Source organism: Salvelinus alpinus, chromosome 17 (genome assembly GCF_045679555.1).
Source record: "Salvelinus alpinus chromosome 17, SLU_Salpinus.1, whole genome shotgun sequence".
Taxonomy (NCBI): domain Eukaryota; kingdom Metazoa; phylum Chordata; class Actinopteri; order Salmoniformes; family Salmonidae; genus Salvelinus; species Salvelinus alpinus.
In genome coordinates this window covers 17,840,655-17,852,656 of record NC_092102.1, presented here as the reverse complement: position 1 = coordinate 17,852,656, position 12,002 = coordinate 17,840,655, and the positions used below count along the sequence as shown (strand labels likewise).

Below are 12,002 nucleotides of genomic sequence, written 5' to 3'. Positions count from 1 at the left end.
TACATATTGTGTTTTCGCTGTAAAACATTTTAAAAATCGTAAATGATGGCTGGATTCACAAGATATTTATCTTTCATTTGCTGTATTGGACTTGTGATTTCATGAAAATGATATTATATGATATCCCTGTCCCGTTAGGCTAGGCTATGCTAGTCAGATTTTTTGATGAGGATGCTCCCGGATCCGGGATAACAATGAGAAATGATGGAAAATAATGATCGGATAAATGTACTACTGGTGATACTGGTGTGCCATCCCTTTGGCCTATGCAATGGATTAGTCCACCCAGACAGGCGTGAATCAGACAGGTGTCTCGTGTGCAAAAATGTTTTTTCCCAAATGTTGTTATGTTACAGACTTATTCTAAAATGTATTAAATTCAAATGTTTCCCTCATCATTCTCTTAATATTAATGTAAATAAGGTATTTCTGTAAAAAAAAAAAAGCAAAAATATGTTAACCTGTTTTCGCTTTGTCATGAGGGTGGGGAAAACTATTTAATACATTTTAGAATAAGGCTGTAACGTAACAAAATGTGGAAAACGTCAAGGGGTCTGAATACTTTCCAAATGCACTCTATTTGCCACTGCTCTACTAAAAGAATATTGGTCAACCAACAGCCTATCGACCAAACAATCAATCAGTCGACTAAATGGGGTCAGTCCTAACTCGAAGTCACTAGACCTAGCAGGTGCCCTCAGAATATAGAGTAACAGGACGTAACAATTATCAGTTGGTAATGAGACAGCACTAGCGGTCTAGTTAGTATTTTATTCTCCATCCTGGCCCTCTCCATCACCCACCTGGCTGAGAAGAGGCTCTCCACCAACTTCTGTGATTGGTCTGAGGTCACAGACGGGCTCCTCTGGGGGGCTGAGAGAGACAGAGAGAGAAAGAGAAATAAAGAGAGAGACAGTCAGTCAGGGCACGTTAGTTTTCCATTTAGCTCTCTCTCCTCTCTCCCCTGAGCATCACGACTACACTCCACATGACACCACCACACAGTACACAGATAAGACACCCACAGAAGGTTGGAAGCCACAGCAGAGGACAAACACAATCTAGCAGCTGTGTGTGTGTGTGTGTGTTTGTGTGTTTGTGTGTGTGTGTTTGTGTGTGTGAGCATGCATGTTTAGACACTATCAATGTAGACCATAAGAAAACAAATGGGCTTTTTAATGAAGACATTAATATTATTTGCGAGCCAGTTATTTTCCTTGAAAGCAAAACAGGCCAGATAAAAACTCACCATTTGTAAAGCTGCTTCTTTCCCAGCCAGATGATGAGGGGGTGCTGCATGGAGAGGCCCCATCTTCCACACCTAAAACCCAGCAAAAGGATAGGTCAATGTCATTTGAAAAGTTTCACTGTGGACAACATGAATAGTATACTACACAGGTAAAACACTCAAAGCATATTCATTCATTTGACTGTGATATGTGGTTGTCTTACCTAGCTATGTTAATATGAATGCACTAACTGTAAGTCGCTCTGGATAAGAGCATCTGCTAAATGACTAAAATATAAAACGTAAATGTTTTACATACAGATCTCACATAACTGCATTGATTCAAACTTTAAAAAAATATATTGTTCACAAATGTGTCCTTTGTACAGTTATTTTTTTTAAATATAGTTATTTGACTGTTTAAAACCTAGCAGTACTATTTGTTTTTCTGAGAGTGAGGCGGATATATAGCGTTTTGCAAAAAACATATTTGTCTCTCTGAAATGAAACCATCAATTGATAGATTTCAAACAAATACATGTCTGTCATTGCACAACCCCATGCCACGATTAGATAGTCAAAAAACACACAACCTCTTTCATAACTTCTTTAAACAATAAAAGCTAATTTACCAACATTTTTGAAAATAGCGTTTTGGAATGAAGCTTTTCATATAGAAATGACTAAAACCTGTCAGATCTGTCTGTTTGGCAGGCATATGACCTCTTCAACCTATCATCTGTCACACATTTTCACACATTCTTCTACTATGGTAAAGGTCTTACTGGGGTGCAGATGCCCGTCCTCAGCCTCCTCTGACATGCAGCCAGACTGGGAGCGGCCCAGTCCGATGGAGTAACCCTGGTTCTTCCTGCTCCCCGAGCGAGAGCCCCACTTCAGACCCTCACCTGAAACACCCATCAGAGACACAGTGTATTTCCTAACCAAAAGGATGACAGAAGTCTTAGAACTGTACACATTTGTGGTATTAAAGGACAAAGTTACCTTGATTTTAATAAAGGTCTGACGAAGTGTCAATGGATAAAATAAGCATTAAAAAAACTCCCATCCATTCAATGTGAACGTATGCATACCAAGACTTCCAAAAAGTTTTGGAACACTGTAAAGTCCATGGAGAATAAGAGCACCTCCTCCCAGCTGCCCACTGCACTGAGGCTAGGAAACACTGTCACCACCAATAAATCTACGATAATCGATCATTTCAATAAGCATTTTCCTACGGCTGGCCATGCTTTCCACCTGGCTACCCCTACCTCGGCCAACAGCTCTGAACCACTGCAGCAACTTTCCCAAGCACCCCCCCCCCCCCCCCCCCCCCCCACTTCTCTTTCACCCAAATGCAGACAGCTGATGTTCTGAAAGAGCTGCAAAATCTGGATCCCTACAAATCAGCTGGGCTAGACAATCTGGACCCTCTCTTTCTAAAATTATCAGCCAAAATTGTTGCAACCCCTATAACTAGCCTGTTCAAACTCTTTCGTATCGTCTGAGATCCCCAAAGATTGGAAAGCTGCCGCGGTCATCCCCCTCTTCAAAGGGTGAGACACTCTAGACCCAAACTGTTATAGACCTATATCCATCCTGCTTTGCCTTTCTAAAATCTTCGAAAGCCAAGTTAACAAACAGATCACCCACCATTTCGAATCGCACCGTACCTTCACTACGCAATCTGGTTTCTGAGCTGGTCATGGGTGCACCTCAGCCATGCTCAAGGTCCTAAATGATATCATAACCGCCATCGATAAAAGACAGTACTGTGCAGCCGTCTTCATCGACCTGGCCAAGGCTTTCGACTCTGTCAATCACCGCAGTCTTGTCGGCAGACTCAATAGCCTTGGTTTCTCAAATGACTGCCTCGCCTGGTTCACCAACTACTTCTCCGATAGAGTTCAGTGTGTCAAATCGTTGTTGTCCGGATCTCTGGCAGTCTCTATGGGGGTGCCAAAGGGTTCAATTCTCGGGCCGACTCTTTTCTCTGTAAATATCAATGATGTCGCTCTTGCTGCTGGTGATTCTCTGATCCACCTCTATGCAGATGACACCATTCTGTATACATCTGGCCCTTCTTTGGACACTATGTTAACAAACCTCCAAATGAGCTTCAGCTTTAACTATGTGTTGTTGTTTTTGTCGCACTGTTTTGCTTTATCTTGGCCAGGTCACAGTTGTAAATGAGAACTTCTTCTCAACTGGCCTACCTGGTTAAATAAAGGTTAAATAAAAATAAACAAATAAAAATGAACAGGAGTGTCTCACCTGGGTTGTAGTCGATTAAGGTCTGTAGGTATTCATTAGTGTCCAGATCAACAGGGACAAATGCAGTGTATTTACTGAGAATGTTACAGGCTTTGCTGGTGTGGATGGCATACAACTGGCATCTTCTGCCAGAACCTGGAAAATAACATGTTGTCACCTTATCATCTTTGATTTACATAAATTCCATTATAAAACTGATTTGAAGGAGTAAACTATTACCAAAACAAAACAATAAAAGACAATCGAGGTGCTGAAAAAGGAAATCCTGCACCGGTATGGTTACACCTTGATTAGCAGGGCACAACGATTCAATGATTGGGCGTATGATCTTACAGCATCCCCCGATCACAAATGCATGATATAATTAGGCTGGCCGAGAGCTGGCTAACTGCTAAACCCCTGATGCTCACGACCATCAAAAGTGGTCATAGATAAATTGATATGCTCTCTCCCGTTCAAAGCTAAATAGTTAGCCAGCCAAGCTAAGCTGGTAGTACTGGTGGAAGGCCAACAGGTGGCTTTGGAAGCCAGACTGGAGGGAGAGGTGGCGAGTCTGGAAGACATGTTCCCAATGGACCATGAGGTGACACCAGAGCCCGCCTCTCTAGCGGGCCGGTTTGGCACGGCCCAATTGGAGGATCCCAACTTGACCAGCGCTCTCCAGTAGGTGACCGTGGTGGACAGAAATCCCGTGGAGGGGGTAAGTCAAATCACCTACCCCCATTTCTCTATAAAGAAGTTGCTATATCAGGCCGTGAAGAAGAATGACGAATGTCTGGAGTTGTTGTTGGTGCCCCGTCCCTTTGTACCATCTGTCCTGAAGTTGGCACACTCCCATCTTCTTGGGGCTCACCTATGGGTTGAGAAGACCCTAGACAGGATCAAGGCATGATTTTACTGGCCAGGAGTGAAGAAAGCAGTGGAAGAATACTGCCGTAGTTGCCCCGAGTGCCCGAAAGTGGCGCCAAAACCCAATTTTCACTGTCCCTTAATTCCACCTACCAATTATTTCAGTTCCTTTCAGCAAGGCCGCAATGGACCTGGTGGGACCTCTACCCAAGAGCAACCGAGGGCACCAATACATTCTGGTGATTCTGGATTATGCACCAGGTATCCAGAAGCCGTTCCCTTGCGCACCATGGTCACCAAGGGAATTGCATGTGAGTTGGTCATGCTGTTCTCCAGGGTAGGCATTCCTGACGAGAGACTGACCGACCAGGGCACCCCGTTCATGTCACGAATCATGAAGAATCTATGCAAGCTAATGAAAACAACCCAGTTGCGCACCTCAGTGTATCACCCTCAGACCGATGGATTGGTGGAAAGATTCAATCAAACCCTGAAGCAGATGATGAAGGTGATGGAGGCTGATGGAAAGAATTGGGACCAACTGCTACCCTACCTGATGTTCTCGATCCGAGAAGTGCTCCAAGCTTCAACAGGATTCTCTCCCTTCGAACTCCTGTAAGGGAGATAACCCAGAGGACTGCTGGACGTGGCTAAAGAAGCCTGGGAACAGCAACCATCACCCCACCGAACCTTGGTGGAGCACGTGGGAGACACAAGAGATTGGATGGCAACCCTGTGGCCCCTGGTACGGGAACACATGATGGAGGCCCAAGCGCGGGTGTACAACAGAGGAGCACAATGAAGGGACTTTCAGCTAGGAGAGTGTTGGTCCCAACCTCAGAATGTACGTTTTTGGCCCGATGGAACAGGCCATACAAAGTCATTGAGAAGGTGGGTGTAGTTAACTATAGGGTCAGACAGCTGGGACGTAGGCATCTGACCCAGATTTACCATGTGAATTTGCGAAAGAAATGGAATGCATGTGATGTACTCTTCTCTATTTCCCCGAAGAAGGCTACCACAGAGACCGAGCCGATGGAGGTGCCAATGGGGGAGCAGCTGAGCCATGCCCAGAAGCAGGAGCTGAGGGAGTTGGTCGGCCGAAACCAAGATGTGTTCTCCAGTGAACCAGGACACACCGATCTGGTACAGCATCATCACCGAACCCAGGACAAAGGTGAAGTTGAGACCCTACCGGAAGCAAGGAGAGAGGCTGTCAGGACCGAGGTCAAAACGATGTTGGAAGCTGATATAATCGAGTGAAATAGATATAAGAGTGAAATAGTGAGTGGTGCAGCCCCATAGTGTTGGTGCCGAAACCAGACGGCACCTTTCAATTCTGTAATGATTTTAGAAAGGTAAATTAAATCTCAAAGTTCAATGCCTACCCCATGCCCCGAATTGATGAATTAATCGAACGGCTAGGGACTGCCCGATTTTCAGCATGCTCGACCTGACAAAGGGTGACAAAGGGTGCTATTGGCAGGTGCCCTTAGCTCTCGAGGCACAGGAGAAAACTGCTTTCACCACCCTGGACGGACTGTTCCATTATAAGAAGCTGCACGGGGCCCCGGCCACCTTCCAGAGGTTGATGGACCGGGTTCTCCGACCCCATCGGGAGTACGCGGCGGCATACATTAACGATATTGTGATCCAGGGGAGCGAGTGGGAGACACATCTAAACCAAGTGAGCGCGGTATTGCAGGCCTTACGGGAGGCGGGGCTAAAAGCGAACCCAAAGAAATGTCGGCTCGGCTTGCGAGTAGCTGAGTACCTGGGGTACATGATCGGGAGGGGATGTGTCAAACCCCAGGTGAAGAAAGTGGAGGTGATTTGGGACTGGCCCTGCCCCCTCACCAAGAAGCAGGTACGCACGTTTGCGGGGTTGACTAGTTACTACCGGAGACTTATTCCCCACTTTGCCTCCCTAGCCAGTCCCCTGACAGAATTGACCAGGAGCCGTCTGCCCTCCCAGGTGATGTGGACCGAGGAGACGGAGAAAGCCTTCCAGGACCTAAAGGGAGCACTGTGTTCTGGACCCGTGCTGGTGACACCGGACTTCTCCAAACCACTGGTGGTACAGACCGATGCGTACGAAACAGAGGTGGGTGCCATCCTATCACAGTCATATACATTGGCCGGAAGCTGTTGCCGCGGAAACAAAGATATTCCACGGTGGAGAAAGAATGTCTAGCGATCAAGTGGGCGCTGGAAACGCTGAGACGGCCCTTCACCCTCGTAACAGACCATGAACCATTGGTTCGGATGTCATGGAATAAGGACAGTAACGCCCGCGTCACCGGCTGGTTCTTATCCTTACAGCCCTTTGCTTTCTCTGTCGTCCACAGATCAGGTGTAGCCCATGGAAATGCAGATGCCCTCTCCAGGAGGGATGCTCTAGGGAGCTGGACCGCCCCTCCCTCATGGTCAGAGCTGAGGGGTGGGGTCTGTGGCAGACGGCAGGGAGGGGTGGTTATTGAGGGGAGATATCTTGCAGCCCACTGGCTCCACCCCTGAACCTTATATGGACTTCCAGCCCCAACAAGGCGTTGCTGTAGGTCGTTAAGCAAGGGAGTGCTTGGGGATAAAGGAGGAAGCAACCTGCACAAAGGGGCAGAGTAAGGAGAGCAACGTGCGTTATGAAGAGTGGGAGAAGAGAGAATACTATCTGAGATTACCCGTTGTGACCTGGACTGTCGGATTAACCCCCTTGTGTACTGAACCGGATTGGCTGAGGACCCGAGTTTTAGGATTACCCCTGGAGAATGGAACAGACAACGAGAATGGCTTGTGGACTGTGAAGTAATTGGGGAATTCCCCCTTCTTCCCGTGTACAACAATCCCTAATAAACTTGCCATTTGCATTCTAATTGTGCTAGTGGTGTATGTTTTGTTATTGAACTTGGTTACGTGGAAACCCCACACCCTTGAGCGTGCTACAATGTGTTATATAACTTTGGAGATAAGTAGGAGAAAAATGCCATTAAATTATTTTTACTACCATTTAGCAATGTTCACAACTTAAGCCTTAGCCCCACCCATGTCTAAGAATTCATATGTAAACGCATGAGGCAGCATGATATTGTCCTCCAGAATGTAGTCTCTCTATTATCCCCCCCTCCCTTATCTCAGCCAATCATGGATCCTGCCTTTCTCCCTATATAGCTCAGTGCTTTCTACTGGGCTAAACTCATTTTGAGATTTGTTTTTCATATTTACATATCTCATACAAGTTTGTAAGGCATATGAAAGTTAACATGTTCAAGAAGGCATTTCTGCAACAACAAAAAATATATATTTTCACAGCCATACTGTGATGTAGGAAATCACATCAAACACCCCGATCCTGAATCCGGTCACATTTGAGCAATGAGATATTACCCATGTCTTACGCACCATGCTCAATCTCACACTCCTTATCTGCCATGTTTTCAAAATCCTGAATAATGGAACGTCCAGCCAGATGATGGAACGTTTCGTTCCACAGTTCCTCGTGAACTTTCTCTTCCCGCTCTCTGCCCTTCAGGTAGGGGTTTATATCAAAGGTCACCTCCCACTTGACTGGCTTCCCGCAGAGCAGGCCCGACACCACGGCCTTACAGTCCCCCTTCACCACTTCCTGACAGGCAGGGGTGGTGTTCAGGTCTGGCGTGGCTGAAGGCTCCTGGGGGGTTTCTATCTCACACAGCTGATTGGGGTAGCAGTCTGGTAACACAACAATGAGAAGTTAGACATCTTGTCTGGGATATCAGTTATTTAATAGATTAGTGTGTCTACCATTGCTCAATGTTAGGGTGAGTGGGAGGGTTGTGGTTGTGGACGCACCTGCGTCTCCTAAGCTGCCGACAGAAGGGTCAGTGGAGGAGGAGCAGTCCTCCCCACTGGTGCTCCTGGCTCCTCCTGGAGTGTGCTCTGGGTCAGCCCTGCTCCTGGTGGTTCCGGCCTGCAGGTTGGAGCCGGGGGGCTGGGCCTGCTCTGGGTCCACCTCTTGGGGAGCCCACTCCAGATGGGGGGAAGGTCTGTGAGAAGCCCCGTTGGCAGTGCGCCCCCTGGAATCCGTGGCAGATGTGGCACACAGGTTCACCAGCTGTGGCTGTCAGGGGTTAGACATAAAGATACATGTTTAGCTAAATACTATGACCAAAGATGTTATTAAACTTTATTGCAATGTTAATTTATGTCCAGAATAATTGCAATACATCCATTGACTTACTCTCCACGACTGTGAACCGAACACAGACTAATGCGACCATGCCCATTCAGGCAAGAAGCTCACTTAAGTGTTAATAAGGACCATTACAGTGATGGCATTGTGCATGCAGTAATGATAGACTCAGTCATCAGAGCAAAGTGTTTTTGCCCATTCCACTGATTACACTAAATCAGTGGTTCCCAAACTTTTTATAGTCCCGTACCCCTTCAAACATTCAATCTCCAGCTGCGTAGGTCAGCGCACATTCAACCTCCTAGCACCAAGGTCAGCGCACTCTCAAATGTTGTTTTTTGCCATCATTGTAATCCTGCCACACACACACACACACTATACAATACATTTATTAAACATAAGAATGAGTGTGAGTTTTTGTCACAACCCGGCTTGTGGGAAGTGACAAAGAGCTCTTATAGGACCAGGGCACAAATAATAACAATCAACAATTTTGCTCTTTATTTAACCATCTTACATATAAAACCTTATTTGTTCATCGAAAATTGTAAATGACTCACCATAGGTTAATGAGAAGAAGGTGCTTGAAAGGATGCACATAACTCTGCAATGTTGGGTTGTATTTGAGAGAGTCTGTCTTAAATAATTTTCCACACACAGTCTGTGCCTGTATTTAGTTTTTATGCTAGTGAGGGCCGAGAATCCACTCTCACATAGGTACGTGGTTGCAAAGGGCATCAGTGTCTTAACAGCATGATTTGTCAAGCCTGGATACTCTGAGTACAGCCGAATCCAGAAATCTGGCAGTGGCTTCTGATTAAATTACATTTTTTACAGAACCGCTTGTTGCAATTTCGATGAGGCTCTCTGGTTCAGATATTGGTAAGTCGACTGGAGGCAGGGCATGAAAGGGATGACGAATCCAGTTGCTTGTGTCATCCGTTTCGGGAAAGTAGCTGCGTAATTGCGCACCCAACTCACTCAGGAACTTCGCTATATCACATTTGACATTGTCCGTAAGCTTAAATTCATTTGCACACAAAAAAATCATACAATGATGGAAAGACCTGTGTGTTGTCCTTGTTAATGCAGACAGAAGAGCTCCAACATCTTAATCATAGCCTGAATTTTGTCCCGCACATTGAATATAGTTGCGGAGAGTCCTTGTAATCCTAGATTCAGATCATTCAGGCGATAAAAAACATCACCCGGATACGTCATTGCATAGTGCAGAAAATACACGAGAGTTCAGGGGCCTTGCTTTAACAAAGTTAACTATTTTCACTGCAGTGTCCAAAATGTCTTTCAAGCTGTCAGGCATTCCCTTGGCAGCAAGAACCTCTCGGTGGATGCTGCAGTGTACCCACGTGGTGTTGGGAGCAACTGCTTGCATGCCCGTTACCACTCCACTATGTCTCCCTGTCATGGCTTTTGCGCCATCAGTACAGATACCAACATGATCAGCAGCTACGTTTGGCTACATACGGACCGTTAGTGGAATTCCCGCGAGAGAGTAACGGTTAATGTGATTGGATGTTAATTATTTGACTAGGCTACCTGTATTTGACATTGTGTTGTTATTTCGCTGAACACTTGGTTTAATTTTATTTTTGGCAGTGAAACGAGGCTACTCAGGCAAGAAAAAATTGAATCACATTTTTATTTGGTGTACCCCCGACGGCATTGCTTGGGAATACCTGCACTAAATCAAGAACAACGCCTTTTATGACATGGGTTATGCCATAATTTGAATTAGCTGATGTCAATTTGTATAAAATGTTTTCTTATATTTCTTTATATGCTTTCTGTTGATGATCATAAAACCTGTTTTGTCTTAATAAGCAGGTCAATAATTTCAGCACCCAGAACCAAGTCTTGCGTGCACTAGTAACTATCACACTATGCAGATCAAAGTCAAATTCCAAGTATATCATTTGTACAAGGGCAGAAACCATGGAATGACAGGTGAGCCTTGCCTCATTATACCAATGCGCTCTGGGCAACTTTCAGACAGTCCATTATCATTCATGAAATGATGGTGGCCCTCATTAGTGATGAGAGAACATTCCTCTTTTGTATTCTTGATTACACTCCAACTCAGCCCAGGGTCAGATCGCTTTCTCCCACGCCATTATTACTCATCCACCGTCACTGCAATTTCAACACTGACTTCCTGGCATATCTTATCGAAAAGACAATATAATTGTCCGAAAGAGATTTGGGGTTTTCATGTTCGTGTACAAAATGACATATGCTGCAAGATCAACCTGTAAAAAACAATATTTTCCAGAATAATGGTTTTTACTTTTACCATGAAAGCCTATTATTTTTGCGCCAATGTCTTAGGTATTCTGTGGTGTTTCTTGAATTGCTTTTGTGTGGTTAAATTGGATTGTCACTTAAACGATTATATTTGAAGATTGAAATCAATGAACCATGTGTATCATATTAAGACATGTTTCTAATGATTTCTATACATGTTTTTCTTTTTGAACAATTCCCCTCGTAGTCATTCTTCCTCAGGTTATAAGTAGAGTGTGAGATAGATGAGGACAGAGACACAGTAGGAAGAGGGGACATAGGAATCGAACTGCAGTTTCCAGGGTCGAGACCCAGATCTGTTGGCAGTGCCACAAGATCACAGACACTGCACTCACGTGGTAGTCAGTCTTCCACTGTGCTCCATAGTCAGGGCTGGTCTGTCCATTCAGCTCCTGGACCTGAGCTCTCCTCAGTGGGTTCTTCCCCTCTACAGACCTGTGGTCACTGGGAGTGTAGATCTTCTTCATGTTTTGGTTGTATTCCACTATCTGGCTGGTGCTATACACACGTCTTCTAGGTGACGATTTGCTGTCCATTCCTATGGGTTTGTGAAAAGATCACATTCATTTGTGTGCACAAATACAAGTTTTCATGTCTGAACGCGTTATCATGTCTGACCAAGTGATCGTTATCGCATGAATTGGACCAACTAAACACAAATGGCATTTGAACCAGTGGAAAGGCAGAGATGATCTCAGACCTCTAGATTCTTACCCATGGCTTTGTGTTCTGTGGGGCCAGGGCTGCTTTCTGACATGGAGTCCAGATAGGAGTCTAACGGCAGGCTGGAGTGTATGTCCCTGTGCATTTCTGGACCGTCAGAGAAGCCTGTAGTCGTCCCTGGGTCCTCCTCTTGGGAGTGGTAAAACACTGAGCTAGCTGACACATTGGAATGCATCATACTGTATCGCCTCCTTTTATCCTGGCGGAAGAGTTGAAAGAGAAATGTTTGAGTGCTGCATCTCTACACCACTTGAGAGAGTAATTGATAGTTGCTGACCGAGCCATTCATTTCAAGATATAGCTTTTCGACACCATTCAGAGAGGATATTTTAGCCTTCAAAAAATAATCCACATCCTTCACTTCAATCACTTAACATAGAAGATCTATTGAATTGAAATAGAGGGGAACAGATGATGTGCTTGAGTCTCATTCAGGAG

General features: G+C 45.3%; 1 protein-coding gene across 2 annotated transcripts in view; it reads right to left on the bottom strand.

Moving 5' to 3' along the window:
- Positions 1 to 12,002, bottom strand: part of LOC139542357 (von Willebrand factor A domain-containing protein 5B1-like) — a 48,136-nt gene that overhangs the window by 6,748 nt on the left and 29,386 nt on the right. For both annotated transcript variants that reach the window (XR_011668494.1, XM_071347677.1), the window contains exons 13-20: positions 11,556 to 11,763; positions 11,177 to 11,379; positions 8,180 to 8,447; positions 7,751 to 8,059; positions 3,506 to 3,640; positions 2,014 to 2,136; positions 1,250 to 1,321; positions 804 to 873 (exon numbers count right to left, since the gene is read on the bottom strand). Coding sequence is in view for 1 of the 2 variants with exons in the window: in XM_071347677.1 (XP_071203778.1) it covers positions 804 to 873; positions 1,250 to 1,321; positions 2,014 to 2,136; positions 3,506 to 3,640; positions 7,751 to 8,059; positions 8,180 to 8,447; positions 11,177 to 11,379; positions 11,556 to 11,763 (1,388 nt within the window). In the remaining variant the exon portion in view is untranslated. The remainder of the gene's footprint in view (positions 1 to 803; positions 874 to 1,249; positions 1,322 to 2,013; positions 2,137 to 3,505; positions 3,641 to 7,750; positions 8,060 to 8,179; positions 8,448 to 11,176; positions 11,380 to 11,555; positions 11,764 to 12,002) is intronic.